The sequence below is a fragment of the Acipenser ruthenus genome, chromosome 9 (genome assembly GCF_902713425.1).
Source record: "Acipenser ruthenus chromosome 9, fAciRut3.2 maternal haplotype, whole genome shotgun sequence".
NCBI classification, from domain to species: Eukaryota; Metazoa; Chordata; class Actinopteri; order Acipenseriformes; family Acipenseridae; genus Acipenser; species Acipenser ruthenus.
Window position 1 is genome coordinate 24604593 of NC_081197.1, and position 17496 is coordinate 24622088.

Here is a 17496-nt window from a genome sequence, read left to right on the forward strand (position 1 = left end):
CCACGGAATACAACTATTTTTTATCCTGAGAGCGGTGACAGCAACTAGTCCATTTATTTTCCCAAACTTCACTTTTGTCTTAATTTCTGGCTGGAACTCCAAGCGTGACAGCACCGAGGAAGAGCTGGGTGAGATCCCCAACTGGGGAGGGATATTGTTGTTTTTGCTGCTGGATTGGCCATGCTGTTACTGACTGTTTGGGGATATTACCATAATTTGTTTATTTATTTTATCTGGGTTAAACGAGCACCTCGTACAGAAGTCTCATTTATTTATTTTATCTGTGTTAAACGAGCGCCTCATACAGAAGCCTCATTTATTTATTTTAACTGGGTTAAACGAGCACCTCGTACAGAAGTCTCATTTATTTATTTTAACTGGGTTAAACGAGCACCTCGTACAGAAGTCTCATTTATTTATTTTAACTGGGTTAAACGAGCATCTCGTACAGAAGTCTCATTTATTTGTTTATTTATTTATTTATTTATTAATCAGGGTTAAACGAGCACCTTGTACAGAAGTCTCATTTATTTGTTTATTTATTTATTTATATGGGTTAAACGAGCATCTCGTACAGAAGTCTCATTTATTTGTTTATTTATTTATTTATCTGGGTTAAACGAGCATCTCGTACAGAAGTCTCATTTATTTGTTTATTTATTTATTTATCTGGGTTAAACGAGCATCTCGTACAGAAGTCTCATTTATTTGTTTATTTATTTATTTATTTATTAATCAGGGTTAAACGAGCACCTCGTACAGAAGTCTCATTTATTTGTTTATTTATTTATTTATTAATAAGGGTTAAACGAGCACCTCGTACAGAAGTCTCATTTATTTATTTATTTATTTATTTATTTATTTATTTATTTATTAATTAATCAGGGTTAAACGAGCACCTTGTACAGAAGTCTCATTTATTTGTTTATTTATTTATTAATCAGGGTTGAACGAGCACTTCATGCAGACGCCTCATTTGTTTATTTTTTTTGTGTTTGAACTGTTCTGGCGCCGATTTTGCCTTGTCTTAATACAGACCTAAGACAACAGCTCGGGACTCTCCTTGAATTATTTGTTTTGGTTTTCTGGACATTTTTTTCTCTAAGGAGGGCGTTTGGCTCTTTTAATGGACTAATTGTTGAACACTTTAATCAGTACAATACCGTCTATATGAAGTTATTCATTGTTAAAAGCTTTGATCTGTGCTGGACTGTCTGGGTTAAATGTCTGCATAGGGGAACACTTTTTGTGCAAATTGTTACTTAATCAGTGTTTGATACTGTGTTTTATAATTGTAATGTTCATTGCTTATCCCATTTCATCTACTATTCGAATTCTGGTGTTGCCATTTGATTTAATGTCCTTCCTATTACATTATATGTGTTGTAAACAATCCTGCCTTGTCCATCAATTTTCTTCTTTCTGTCGTGCAATCCTACTGCTTTGGCAATTTATATTTTTCAGAGTAGTTTATTTATATTTCCGTTACAAAATACTAGTTATTTGACGTTGCGTAAGGGTTGCGTTTGTTACGCAGTATTGTCAGAAAGGGGGATCAACCTTATTTTTTTGTCCGCTTCCTCTCCTAACATTTCCTTGCAGATAGCTGTGCACAGGGTAATATGGGTTCTTCTCCCACAGTGTAAGCTGTGAGCATTAGCGATCTGTAAGGAAGCATGGTAGGATGTCTTTAACATAAGAACATAAGAAAGTTTACAAACGAGAGGAGGCCATTCAGCCCATCTTGCTTGTTTGGTTGTTAGTAGCTTATTGATCCCAGAGTCTCATCAAGCAGCTTCTTGAATGATTCCAGGGTGTCAGCTTCAACAACATTACTGGGGAATTGGTTCCAGACCCTCACAATTCTCTGTGTAAAAAAGTGCCTCCTATTTTCTGTTCTGAATGCCCCTTTATCTAATCTCCATTTGTGACCCCTGGTCCTTGTTTCTTTTTTCAGGTCAAAAAAGTCCCCTGGGTCTTCTTTGTTCAAGACTGAATAGATTCAATTCTTTTAGCCTGTCTGCATACAACATGCCTTTTAAACCTGGGATAATTCTGGTTGCTCTTCTTTGCACTCTTTCTAGAGCAGCAATATCCTTTTTGTAACGAGGTGACCAGAACTGAACACAATATTCTAGGTGAGGTCTTACTAATGCATTGTAGAGTTTTAACATTACTTCCCTTGATTTAAATTCAACACTTCTCACAATATATCCGAGCATCTTGTTGACCTTTTTTTTATAGCTTCCCCACATTGTCTAGATCAGGGGTGTCAAACTCAGTTCCTGGAGGGCCGCAGTGTCTTCTGGCTTTCGTTCCACCCAAGCTCTCAATTACTCAATTGGTCTAATTATTTGATTAACTGGACACATTTAACACTTATCTTTAGGCCTCAAAATGTTTCATATGTAGTGTACCTTGAATCAAGTGCATTTTTAAAACCATCAACTGTAAAATACCTTGAAAAATATTAAATAAGTCAAATTCAACAAATAATTAGATAAATTATGTTAATTGAGAGCTTAAGTTGGAATGAAAACCAGAAGACCCTGCGGCCCTCGAGGACTGGAGTTTGACACCCCTGGTCTAGATGAAGACATTTCTCAGTCAACATAAACTCCTAGGTCTTTTTCATAGATTCCTTCTTCAATTTCAGTATCTCGCATATGATATTTATAATGCACATTTTTATTGCCTGCGTGCAGTACTTGACACTTTTCTCTATTAAATATCATTTGCCATGTGTCTGCCCAGTTCTGAATGCTGTCTAGATCATTTTGAATGACCTTTACAGCTGCAACTGTGTTTGCACTCCTCCTATTTTTGTGTCGTCTGCAAATTTAACAAGTTTGCTTACTATACCAGAATCTAAATCATTAATATAGATTAGGAATAGCAGAGGACATAATACTGATCCCTGTGGTACACCACTTGTTACCTCGCTCCATTTGGAGGTTTCTCCTCTAATCAGTACTTTCTGTTTTCTACATGTTAACCACTCCCTAATCCATGTGCATGCATTTCCTTGAATCCCTACTGCGTTCAGTTTGAGAATTAATCTTTTATGCGGGACTTTGTCAAAAGTTTTCTGGAAATCTAAATAAACCATATTGTATGCTTTGCAATTATCTATTGTCGATGTTGCATCCTCAAAAAAGTCAAGTAGGTTAGTTAGACACGATCTCCCTTTCCTAAAACCATGCTGACTGTCTCCCAGGATATTGTTACCATATAGGTAATTTTCCATTTTGGATCTTATTATAGTTTCCATAAGTTTACATATAATAGAAGTCAAGCTTACTGTAGTTACCTGGTTCGGTTTTGTCTCCCTTTTTGTGGATCGGTATTACGTTTACAATTTTCCAGTCTGTCACTACAACCCCTGTGTCAAGAGACTGTTGCATGATCTTGGTTAGCGGTTTGTAAATAACTTCTGTCATTTCTTTGAGTACTATTGGGAGGATCTCATCCGGCCCAGGGGATTTGTTTATTTTAAGAGCTCCTAGTCCCTTTAACACTTCTGCCTCTGTTATGCTAAAGTTATTTAAAACTGGATAGGAACAGGTCGACATGTGGGGCATGTTGTCCATGTCCTCCTTTGTAAAAACCTGTGAAAAGTAATCATTTAATATATTTGCTATTTGTTTTTCTTTGTCTATGATTTTGCCATTTGTGTCTCTTAGACATTTAACCTCCTCTTTGAATGTTCTCTTGCTGTTATAATATTGGAAAAACATTTTGGAATTGGTTTTAGCCCCCTTAGCAATATTGATTTCTATCTCTCTCTTGGCCTTTCTAACTTCCTTTTTGACTTGTGTTTGCAGTTCCAAGTACTCTTTCTGTGTACTTTGTTTTTGGTCCCTTTTAAATGCTTTGTAAAGTGCCTCTTTCGCTGAATATTGATCTATTAAACAGTTTTGGCCATTTTGTTTTAGATTTAGATTTGTACTTTTGGGATGTAATTGTTTTGCACCTCTAGTACTATATTTTTGAAAAACAACCATCCCTTTTCTGTGGATGTTTTCTCTATTTTACTCTAATCTACTTCTGTTAGTCTCTGTTTCATACCTTCATAGTTTGCTTTTCTAAAATTGTAAACCTTAGCTTTAGTCATTACTTTTGGGGTTTTAAAAAATACTTCAAATGAGACCATGTTGTGGTCTGAGTTTGCCAATGGCTCTCTGACCTCTGTTTTAGTTATTCTGTCTTCGTTATTTGAAAAGACTAAATCAAGGCATGCCTCCCCTCTAGTCGGTGCTTTGACAAATTGCGTTATGAAGCAGTCATTTGTCATTTCCACCATTTCAATTTCTTCCGTCGTGCTCCCCACCGGGTTTCCCATTTTATATGGGGGAAGTTGAAATCCCCCATTAGTATGGCTTCTCCTTTTCTACACGCATTTCTAATGTCATTGTATATCAGATTATTTTGCACGGCGTCTGAATTTGGCGGTCTATAGCATGCTCCTATTATTATGCCTTTTGAATTTTTGTCCATTATTCTGACCCATATTGAGTCGCCGTTGTTTTCTTTGTCCACATTTAACACCTGGGCTTCAAGACTATTTCTTATGTATAGCGCTACCCCTCCGCCTCTTCTGTCCTGCCTGTCTTTCCTATACAGTGTGTACCTACTAATATTATATTCGTCTCCATCACTCTCAGACAACCACATTTCTGTAACACCTATCACATCGTAGTTACTTGTTAGTGCAATAGCTTCAAGTTCTAACATTTTGTTTCGGAGACTTCTAGCATTAAGATAAATACATTTAATAGTGGTCTTACCTGAGTTGTTGCCCTTGTTTTGATGTGGTCTCCCTTCTGTTTTTTTGTTTTCTCCCCCCATCCTTTCTAGTTTAAATGCTTCTGGACCTCCTGAAGGATCCTTTGTCCGAGTAGATTGGTTCCCTTTTTGTTTAAGTGCAGTCCGTCCCACCTATATAGATAGTCCTTGTTGTAGAATGTGCTCCAGTGTTCAAGAAAGGTGAAGCCTTCCTGTGTGCACCACGATTTCAGCCATGCATTTTGATTTTGTATTTCCAGCTGTCCATATGGTCCTTTGCAAGGTGGCGGCAGTATCCCAGAAAATACCACAGTTTTGGTCTTGTCTTTTAATTTCCTTCCTAGCTCTCTTTGTTTTGCAGGGATCTTGGCCTGTCTCTTCCAATGTTGTTTGTACCGATGTGGACGACTACTACCGGGTCGTCTCCTGTTCGTTCTAGGAGCCTGTCCACCTTCTCAGTGATGTGCGTGACAGAGGCTCCAGGAAGGCAGCACACTGTTGTAGTAAGGGGGTCCAAACTGCGAACTGAACTTGCTGTGTTTCTCAATATGGAGTCCCCAACAATCATGACCTCCCTTCTTTTTGCTGCCTGGCCAGCACTGTTTATAGGGTCCTGGATGTTGTTCCTTTCATTCTCTTGATGTTGGTTTTGGTCATCCAATTGTTGAAGTGGCTCAAATTTGTTGGATGTTTGGATTTCTGGTGGTTGTGTTTGACAAAGTTTCTTTTCCCTGCTTCTGCCTATCTGAACCCAGCTGTTTCGACTCTCTTCCATCTCCCTGGTGGATTTCAGTCTGCTAGGGGTGCAGACTTCCATGAATTGTGGATGTGTCAGCTACTCAAGCTCCTGTTGCGGTCTCATTTCCTCCAGCTCCATTTCTAACAGACTTACTCGTTGAAGCAAGTCCTGGATCGTGCAGCACTTTACACACACTTGGTTGAGCTCTGTTGGGTTTTCTCGGATTTCCCACATCTTGCAGTTGTCACAGATTACTGGCTTGAAAACCATGTTTTTTTGGGGGTTTTTTAAGTTTAGTTTAGCTTCTGCAGCTGTCAACCTGCTTTTAAACTGCTTCTAACTGTGATGTACTTTTCCACTCGTACTTCTCCCACTGTCGCTGTGAACAATGGCTGGCTTTTGTTTGTTTGGTGTTGGCTCCGCCCCTCCCCCATGTCTCAGAACGGCGGCGAATTTGAATCAGCTGTTCTGAGTTTCAGCTTGTTATCAGAAAAAGACACGCAGCTGTTAGACTTTAGCTGCAGTGTTTTCTGATTAAAGGAATTAAAGATGTAATTTCTCCTTACTGCTTCTAACTGTGATGTCCTTGTCCACTCATACTTCTCCCACGCTGTCGCTGTGAACACGGCAGTGCTGACCGCGGCAGTGCTGACCTTAGCTGCTTAGCTCATTCAATTCTGCTGCTTCTTTAACTCATCCCGTTTTCGTTGGAAGAATTCGAATGGCTTTTCCACAAAATTCTTGTGTTTAGTGCTCAGGTGTCGCAACAATTTGGAAGGTTTCATGGCTTCATTACTTAAAACTTCTCCACACACAACACATTGTGGCACGGCACTTCTCCATGGTCATCAACTGTAAACCCGAACTTCCAAGTAATCGCCATCATAGTTTCTTGTGAAAGATGCATTCTTTCGTTTTGTTCGATGAGATTCTGGTCCATCATCCTTTTCTGAATCACTATAATCACGTTTTGCTGGAACTGGATCCTTGGTTACAGCTTTGAGGAACTTGTCCATCAAACACTGTTTTTTAGACATTTTAATTTAAAAATGAAATTCGACAGTAAAAATAATAATCATTTAGTAATCTGAAAGCAAAAACAAACAAACAAACAAACAAAAAAAACAATAAAATGTGCTTTTCTTGAAACCAAGTCAGGTGTTTCCACAGCTCACTGTTTTTGCTTTGCATGATAAAATGGGTCCTGTTCAGCTTTTATACAGCGTCTGCACTCACAAGGCATCATGCAAGCATGCGATGGTGCTGGGGAGTGATGCTGCCACAATGTGTTTTGTGGGGAGAAATTATTTGAAATGAAGCCATGAAACTTTAAAATTTTTTGCGCACATTGTTAGGTAAGTACAAATAGGCCTGTTGTGTCTGGATAAGACTAAGACAAATAAGCTGAAAACATGTATTTTATGTTTTGTTTTTATACAAATATATATTTTTTAATTTAACCTGCCAAAAAGAAGACATTTTTCTTCCAGCGTAATTCTGTTCACTTGGTCAGCCACACCGAAAAAAAAAAGTTATAAATGTAGCTAAAAATGTCTATAGAATTTGTATGCAGGCCAGTATATTCAAATATACTACTTTACACAAAACACATTACCCCCACTGCCCGATTCCTCGTCATCAATAAGTATGCAGGTACGGTTTCAATCAATTAATCAACATATTACTGAATGTATTTTATAGTAAAAAATAGGCAAATAACTAGAAGCAGCTTTCCTAGAACACTGACAAAACTCAAAACTCAATATCACAAATATAATACAATGGAGGAAATGGAAGAGTATTTTACATTCAATGGAAATCTAAAAAAAGTAAAAAGAAAAAGATATATAATGCTAAGTTTCAATATTTAACTTCTATTCCAAAATATAACGTTTTTAACAGCACTGAAAAAAAAGATACTGGCAAGTGGTGAAAATGTGATTTAGTAAACAGTACCACTATGAAATGCACCTTTCTATGACTTCTGACAGGACACTTGGCACTTCTTTGCTCACACACTTGATAATTGATCATTGTGTTCTAATTCTGCAACTTTTCCACATAATGCCTGTTGATGCAGAATCCAGTGTAAGAAAATTGGTTCTTCTGCATTTCTTTCTTTAGTTTTAGCCAGTCCAGTCTTTTGCCCAGTCATATATGGTGCACCATCTGTTGTAATCCCAGTTAGTTTCTTCCAAGGTGATTCTGCACTTTCCATGGCTTCTTGGAGTTAAAAAAGTCCTTTCCAATGGTTGTGTTGTTCATGCTTAAACTTAAAAGCTCTTCAATAACATTAAAGTTAATATTACCTGCCATTTCGGTAATATGCTCAGCGACCGTGTTCCGAGACAAACTGACATTAGAAAAAAATTAGATTTGTTCAGGGCATATTACATTAGCTGTTTTAAGCATGCACCTTTTAACAAATTCACCATCTGAAAGGTTTGGCAGCACATACAATCTCTTTATTAACAATAAAACTGACATCTACAGCACTTTCATTTTTTCTTCTCATTTAAAAAAAAACAACCTTTAGTTGAGACTCCATAGCTTCTTTAATTTCCAGTAAACTCAAAATGCGTTGCTTTGTGCAGCGTCATAGTGACGTTGTATGCTATAATCTTTTATAACCGCAACCGTTGCACTGCAAATCAGACATATTGCCTTGCTGTCAAAATTATTCAGTGAAAAAATAATCTGGCTAACGATTTTGGAATCTTCTGTGTTCCGCCTCCTCCTTTCGCTTCCATGACATCTCCAACTACTTTTTGGCTACTGATTTTAAATTTTACACAAAGTAAAATAAACAGTTTAAACATGCCTTTGTTTCGCTATCCTAATCAAAATGATGTGTGCTGTGCTGTTACACATGTGGATGAGGAAATGGATTCTGTGTGCCATTTGATTGGCTATTTTACTACCTCTGTGAGCTGGGATTGGCTTAATGGGAATGTCACTCATACAATGCATCCTACACATGTTGAATACACAGGGAATTTCCCACATAGAGGACAGGTTTACAGGATGTGAAAGTGGGCTTCTAACAGTTTGCTGGCTTCCCCAATGTGATGGGTGCTATTGATTGTACTCACATAGCACTGTCACCCCAATCCATGGAGCCTGACAATGCCGAAAGGAAGAGAATTGAGGTTACGTCTCATCAATCAATATTTCTCGAGTAAGCAGAAATATATAAAATATGCCATTGCACAACATGACTTTTATTGTATATGGGGAGAAAATAAAGAAGGCTTTTTTCTTTCTTTCTTTTTTCTTTTTTCTAACTCCCGTAGTGCCCTTTAGTAAATGCAGAAGGCAGAATATACCAAGGCCAATCATAATATGAATCAATACATTTAAATGTATTTATTATGTAATGACGCACGTACATCAAGATAAGTAAGAGAAAAGCAATAGGCAAGCATATGTTAATAAACTATACTAATAAACTAACGTTAATAAACTGACAAACTACATACCTTACATACGAAAAGAATGCAGCAGCCTCTCTAACAGTATGAATACATGAGCATGAATTTTAACACAATGGTTATTAACACAGCACCCGTACACACATTAAAAAATGCAGCAGCAGATCTAGATTACTCTCGTGATGACAAGTCAGTTTTGAATAAACCATTTTAATTTGAGTCTGATGATGATGAGTTATCAGGTTTGTGAGAGGGTGTGGGGTTTCACTGAACATAAGGGAGACAGAAAGTTTCTTTGAGTTTGCCTCACCAGCGTCCAAGTTTTATTTGGGACACAAGGGGGCACTGATGTACTGCGGATGAACAATACCAGCAATGGTAAGGTTCGGTCTCAGGTTATCTTAGTGAAAATACCAACGATGGTAAATTTCTCTGATCAGGCGACTTCCAGTGCACACACAGGTGCTGAAAATAACAGTCAAAACAGAAGGCAAAAGAAAAAAAGGAAAATAGAACACAATAATAAAACTACAAACAAAAGGTGTTGCGATCTGCAGCGTTCCCAACCGTTAATAGCCTTACGGCTTGGGTCTTTAGCCTGTGCTTTGCTAATCTCTCTCTGTACTGTCAGGGTTGCCCAGGCTTTCCCCAGCTAAGCTGCTACACATCCCACTCGGGTACGTATCAAAATTATAAATACACTATATAGGGAGAGAGCAGCAAAGCATAATTTTATAGGTTGAGTGACCCCCCCCCCCCCAAGGCCCGCTGCCTCACAACCACTCAGAGAGAGGGAGAGACAACACACCCTCACCCAACCTCTCTGTGTCACCGCCATGATTGACAGGCAGATCCTACGGGGCTCACAACCTCATCCTGCAGGATCATGCATGTGTCAGATAGCCAGCACAGACCTGTTACAAGGTTACAAAAGTACAGTATCAGTTTTGAATCAGTTAGCAACGAATCGCTATCGGTGCCAAAAAGGTGTTCTTTTAAGCGCCGTTCCGGTTCATTTTGGCAGAGCATTTACGATGGGAACATTCCATTTCACCAAGGTTGTTCCCGAAGCTGAAGTGTTCTCTTAAGAGGTGTTCCTATACGTGGAGACTACTGTACCGATAACTAACTGTACTGTACATCTATGAAATTGTTTCCACAAATTATTGAGATAAAGAGAATCTTGGTATATATTTCAAGAATTGTTAATTGTAAAATAAGTTCAACTGGATAAATAACCATCAATATACAATACATTTTCTATGTTCCAGGTATGGAGTTGGTGTATGAGCCTGTAATCAATATGTCAGTCTCAGACCTGCTCTCCAAAAACCTGCTAGAGCACCAGGACCTAATCATTAAGGTAATCTCCGTCACTGTATAAAGAAACACAAAAATGAGGTCACAGATAGCTACAACTTACAAAAATAGCCTTCCCTTCACCTCACTAAATGCTCATATTTGTTTTCCTTAATTTAAACACTGTATACAAAATGTGTCGTATAATAGTACCACACAGTACAATACCAATTATTTAATCATAAAATGTACTGTATTATTACAGCAAACATAACTAACATTGTATAACAACTTTATGCCTAGTGTTGGTGTTATAGTAAACTACAAACCCTTCCTTTAGCAAATGTAGCAATTCTTACCATTCCAATCAATAGAGCACAAAAAGTGACACACAAAACCAACAAAACAAAGCTACCATTGGTAGGCAACAATTTAGCAACTATCAGTCTTGGTGACTATAATGGACATGATAGTGGGTGCAAGTGTGCAACTGTTCATAAACAGTTTCCCTCAAGCGGGTCATGATTGATCGACAATGGCACACATTTTCAGAAACCTTCAACAACTGGACAATACACATCTGTTTACACTGAAGAATGTGCCGAGAGCTACATAATCCCCACTAATAATTACGTAGACCTGAATAAGATATTAATTTCACAGGATGATTTTATGGGAAGTTCACATGACCACATATGTAGTCAAACATGTGACAGAATCCTTTTTTGTTATTTGAATTACCTGACTGTATGTCACTTTTCAATTGAACTCTCGTTCTTGTTTTGCGGTTTTAGACCTGGCAGGAAGGGAAAGCAGAGTTTGACATGGAGCAGGTCTTTAGGAAGTTACAGAGGAGATGGGAAGGAGAGGAGTTCAGATTGGCCAATTTCATCCTTACAGAGATCCATAAGGACTTGCCCCCTGACCGCTCCAAGCGACCCCCCAGTGGAAAATTTCGGCAACCAGAGCAGGGGAGACGCTCACGGGACACTGGCACCTTCACAATCATTGGTAAGCCGATAATAAACAAAGATTCATTTATAAATCTTCTTTACAAAGAAGTACTAAATAATGTATCAGTTCTAAGCTTGCTTTCTTTATGGTACCACTCAGGTGTCCCTTTACAGTCCTCTTCGCCACTCTACACATATTAGCTTCTCTACTGCTCATCATAGGTACAAAAAAGGTTGAATTCTATACAATTAAAACACTAACCTTATACCCATGTACAGGGGTGTGCAATTTTTGAAAAAAGCTTGTTGTCCAAGGGACAAAATGCTAGAAAAATCTACTTGACCCCTCCCCGTCGCACAAAACACACAAAATTAGAATATAACTTTGTAGAATTTTTGTTTTATTTAACAGTGAACACAATCAATCAATTAGTGATTAACTGGGGCAGATCTAGTCATATAGCTTGACGGGTTCACTAAATTCTTCGAGATACACAAAAGGTTCCCTGTGACCCCACCTCACCTCAACAAATTTATTTTTCCTTTCAGTGCAGTTTGCAACATATTTGCTGGTAAATTTAAGCAACATACTAAGAGTAGAACTATAATAAGCAATACTTGGGAGTTATTCAAATATAAAAATAGGTTCTCCCTGTTTTCCACTCTTTGGGCTCTATGTATCTTTGTTTTTTCTTTCGTATATTGACTATTCGTAGGTTTTTGTGACTTCGTAGACCTACCCACGACGTACTAAAGTCATTTAAACTCCCGTAACTCAGTTTCATCCCTGCTGCTGTAGTTTAGTTATGACTGTTCCTTTCAAACTACTTTTTATGCAAATGTACGAATCTCATTATAATATCGAAGTTTCTCGCTTACCCTTGATGTATTATCATTTTTCCCTGATTTACGACTTTGGTTTGTGCCTGTTATTTTATGCATACCTCTCAATGGCATAGATTCAACTAGCTGTTTGTATGTGAAACTTCCTGTTTAAATGTTTCTGGGCTTTTCGTTACGTTAAAATAAAGCATCTTAAAATATAAAAGAAACTACAAAAATATATATTAAATAACAACGGCAATAAATACATTTTGTTTTGGTTTCTTTTATATGTTAATGTGCTTTATTAATGAAGGGAGAAGCACTGCAACAAATCATTGCAGAGTTATTTAATTAAACACAAACTTAAATATTTTCTTATCAGTAATTAATTATGTAGTACATAGACAATTGAAATACGCCGAAAAGTATTTACTTGTGTAGCTTACTGTATGTACTGTACTTTTTTTCTTTTACACAACACAACAATATACAACTAAAATATACATAGACTCAAACAAAAGTTTTCTATGTATGCAATATAGCTTTTGCAGTACTAATTTAAGTATGTTCATAGAACTATGTTTTCGCTTATGAGTTGTAACGAATGCATTTGTACTGCAGGCTAGGTTTTGAGAATGTTTTTTTTATATATACATTTTCATACTAACTTTTTTGTACTTGATAACATTAATTTAAAAATCCAATTGATGCCTATGATTAATAGGTTCTGTGACTAATCTGAAGATATTAATATGTTTCAATATTAACAAAATCGAGTTATTAATCAAATTGATTAATCTTGCTACATAATTGATTTATTAAAATGTTTGGATATACTGTTACTTGATTAATTACTGTCTTGTTAGAATATGTTTTCTTGAAGAAAAAAATAAGTTTTTGACCGATTTCAGATTTTGCTGCTGATGTATTTATTTTCAAAAGGTTTTCTTTAGGTTGTGCTGCAGCAGCGCTCTGTGTTTTGCTTCTTTTCTTTTTTTGGGGGGTGGGGGGTGGGTTTACTTCGCATTAAATCCTAGCGCCAACACTGGTCTCAGTGAATTTATTAATTTGTACGACTTCTTCCTCTTCACTATACCACTCAATTATCTTTGCCAGAAGGAAGTAATAAAGGCTGCTACCCACCAGACGCGATGCGGCAGTATCCAAAATGACGAGAAAACAATAATATTTGTCGATGAAAAAATACCCAGAGCTTATGACATAGGGCATCACAATTATAAAGATAGATTTGAAAGATAATATATAGGAGTCTATTTCAAAGGAACTGGGTAAGCCTGGTGTGTGTGTGATTGTAACAGAGGAGATCTGTGCTGACTGTCTGGCGCATGCATGGTTCTGCAGGAAGAGGGTAGCAGCCTCGTAAGATCCACCTGTCAGTCATGGCAATGACACGGAGAGCTGGGGAAGAGGGTGTGTTGGCTTTCCCTCTCTCTGAGTGGCTGATTGTGTATTATTTGTGTTGTTTTGTTTATTATTTCAGGACTGTATCCCTTGGTATTACCTGTGCGATACACGTCGTTGTGTAGAGCCAGGTACTTATTATTTAAGTGTTGCGAGCCTGCAACCCAGCCAAATAAAGGAGCTGTTTCATTGAAGTTTTATTCCTGAGCACTGCACCATCTACACCTGCACATTGCAATATACTTATTCACATATACTTATTTATTTTAAACCGTGTCCCATGATGGCTAACATGTTCCACTTTTTTTTTTTTTTAAACTAGTTTAGCAACACTGAAAGCAAAAGAAAAAAAAAGAAAAAAAAAATCATTATGTTTTTTGCCAGGGAAAGTTTTCCTTGAAATGCTTCTAAACAGTAAACCTTTTTTTTTTTTTTTTTAAAACATCCCAACAAGTACATTATACAACACCTTTTTCTCCAATCCGCTAATTCCTTAGCGACTATGTGTTTGTTTTTTTGTAACTTTACTAGACTGCTGCATTTAAATGTCAGGTTCATGCATTAAGAAAGCAGTATCACTTATTTGCTAATTTACAAAAAAATGTAAATAATATCTTAAGTTTAAAATATTAGTCTGCCTTGCCTGAGGCTGTCAGGCAACCTTTTCTGGGTTTCTTTGTAACTTATAGAAGATCAGCTTCTTCCACAGCTAGCCAATCAGAAGTGATAGGGGTGGGATGTAAACACTTTAAAAAATGTTTGTGTAGGTGCTAGACTTCCGCAATTCAGTTTTCAGAAACTTGCGTGGTTCGCTAGAAATATACCCGGAGTGTCTTTCTAGCAACAGAACGAACATAGGAAAAATAAACACCACTCAAACGCATCAATTTTCAGTTTCTATAATAAATTGCACATAGGTTTTCAACTCAACTCACCGGTTTATACAAACAATTAGGAGGCAAACACGAATACACTACTGCAAAGCTTAATGCTAACAGAGTTTAACCAGTTGACTTATTATTAATGTGTATTTTTGGTTATTTATTACACTTATTTTATTGTAATACTGATGTTTTATTATTTTTGAATATTTTACATTAATTATTCATTTTGTAAATATAAATGTTAACTTAACTTTAAAATAATTACTGGTCCTGAATTTATTGGTCCTAAACAAGAACAAAAATAATCTTAAAAAATTGAATTTTCTAAATAGGTCTTCGTGGGTGTTTTTTCAGTTATTATTGGTTAAAACCTAAAACCTCAAGCCTACTTATACATGTTTGGAAGGAGGAACGTGTGTATGAGAGAGAGAGACAGGAAAAAACGAAACAGAAAGTAAAAAGTAAAACAATTGCTACGTGTGCAGGAAGCATGGTGCTTGTTTGGTGGAAGTTTATTTTGTTTGTGTTCAAGATCTGTTTTTGTTCAACCCTTTTATTTAGCTCTGTGAATGTTGTTTTATTTAATTACTTTATTTTAAATAAATACGTGCGCACCAGCGCTTTCCCCCGCAAGTACTTGTGTCTGTCTGCTTTCTGGTGTGGGGTAATTCATCATTCAGCCGTCCTGTTACATACCTATTACTAGCGGTATCTTCATTTTACTGTGTCTGCTAACATGCCAAGGATGAGAGGTTTATAAATATAGTGTTAAACATATTGTTAAAATAAACATATTCAGCCACAAGAGGTTCTGTAGGTAACTGCAATGATGCGTCTGAGGATTATTTTTCATCGATTTAATTAAGAAAATACTTAAAACAGTAAATACAACATTATTATTATTATTATTATTATTATTATTATTATTTATTTCTTAGCAGACGCCCTTATCCAGGGCAACTTACAATTGTTATCACATTATTTTTACATACAATTACATTATTTTTTTATATACAATTACCCATTTATACAGTTGGGTTTTTTACTGGAGCAATCTAGGTAAAGTACCTTGCTCAAGGGTACAGCAGCAGTGTCCCCCCACCAGGGATTGAACCCACGACCCTCCGGTCAAGAGTCCAGAGCCCTAACCACTACTCCACACATGTTTTAAAGCACACATTGAAAGTAATCTATTTACAATGTAATTCGTTATATTTGTAAAAGTGCCATATTTACCGAGCAGGAATACAAATGTGTTAAAGGAAATTCCTATTGCAATATACAGTGTTGTCCAAAAGTAACTGAAAAAGTGCATGACTGGTAAGCTTTATGGATCAATATCATTTGCTATAATCCCCCATTAATTCAAGGCAACCCCACAGCTAGAGTTAATGACAATGAATGCATTAAAGTGTCCATCCCCACAGGTTCAGAGGATCTCCGGACTCTGATTGAGGACTGTGTCATGACGCTCTCTATCATGACGTCATCCCCTTACATCTCTGAGTTCAGGCAGGAAGTGGAAAACTGGGAGCAGCTACTTCAGCAATTGGGTATGATAGGGAAACTTGAAATTTGTAAAAGGGTCTGATCGATACGATGCTAGTTAATGTATGGGCAAAAGTTATTAGAGGTCTTTTTTTTTAGTTTTTGTAATTGGTGTTAAGTATATTTATATTAATAAAAATCTGGACTAAAAATAGAATCAAAATAATCTTAACCGAAAAAACATACAAATGTAAAGCAGGTTTATACTTAGGAACATTATAACATTTTGTAAATGTACTTAAAATGCTTTTATCATGGCTTAAAAATACTCTCCTTAGTTCAGAGGGTCTGCTATTCCAGAGTGTTAAAATGTCAATTTGAGGTTAGAAGTAATGCTGAAGTCTTCATCCTCCCAACTTGTGCTTTTTGCTTAATCTGAATCTACAGAGGAGCTACTGTATCTGTGGGAAAAATTCCAACTAAAATGGGTTTTCCTGAACAGAGTGTTTTATGAGATGGAAGTCGGTGTTGAGAAGCCAGAACTGGTGAGTATTGTTCTTTCAAGCTGGATCCTTCTATGGTTAGGTTATTGGATTTTGCAGGGTGTGGGTATTCCTAGCTATGCAGGGTAATGTAAGTGCCATGTATCTTCAGACTATTTTTTTTCACCTGGTGTGATGATGCTGTTATCACGTGACACGTCTCTAATTTAACTTTAAATATAAAAAAATTAAATATGAGTAGGTTTTATAATTTTTTTTATTTCATTTTTATTTTACTAGCTTAAATCTTTTTAAGTTGCTGCAGTATACAATATAGCCATTTGTATATGTCACCAACATATGACATATAAATAGCATGTTGTGTAATTATTGTCAGTTTAATCAGGAGTAATTTTTGGGTTAAATAATCAGGTTGTGTTTATTATAACTGTATTGCTCTTTTTCAATAATGCCCAAAATGAATAACCCCCCACCCTATTGCCAGCATGCATGCAGTTGTGCAGCTTCAGAAACAGGTGAACTAAAACAGACCACAGTATAGAAATTCCCATAGTAATATTGTATTGAAGATACAGCCATTAACAGTGTTGAATATTACTACTGCTAGATTAAGTGGGACAGACTGCATCTTATCAAAAAGCACAACGTTAAGTATGAGAATAAAGTACCTAGAGCACAAACAGGTAGGTGATTTTAAATTTCAGAAACTATTAAAGGCCGTTTGTGCCACTGGCAAGTGAAATGTATTTGCTGTTGTAGCCGTTTTTATTTGTTTTTATATGGATGGAGAAGTGATGTTTTTATTGTGAAGGGAATTTCGTAGACTGAGATATGTTTGAACAAATTATAAATACCGGTAGTCCAAATGACATAGTCCTTTATTGTTGATGGAGGTCGTATATTAATGAACACACAATGTTTTTATGCACAGAGCACTTTTTTGATTAACCATGTGATGGAGGAATAGTCCTTCACTCGAAATATACTGGCACAACCTGAACTGTGTGGAGAATTGTTATTTGTTAATGCAGATATGTTTCATATAAAAAATAACACTTACCTGTTGGAGTAATGGTTGGCGTCTTCCTTCCAGGAGTGGGGTTGCCTCCTGTACAAGAAAATTCAAACCGATTGTAAACTTTGTTATAGCGGTAGGATCAGTGTCTA

General features: G+C 36.7%; 1 protein-coding gene across 1 annotated transcript in view; it reads left to right on the forward strand.

The window, feature by feature from the left end:
• LOC117406232 (dynein heavy chain domain-containing protein 1) overlaps positions 1–17496 on the forward strand; it is a 304176-nt gene that overhangs the window by 87145 nt on the left and 199535 nt on the right. The window contains exons 17-20 of the mRNA XM_059029741.1: positions 10227–10318; positions 11049–11265; positions 15766–15891; positions 16274–16371. Of these exons, the coding sequence (XP_058885724.1) occupies positions 10227–10318; positions 11049–11265; positions 15766–15891; positions 16274–16371 (533 nt within the window). The remainder of the gene's footprint in view (positions 1–10226; positions 10319–11048; positions 11266–15765; positions 15892–16273; positions 16372–17496) is intronic.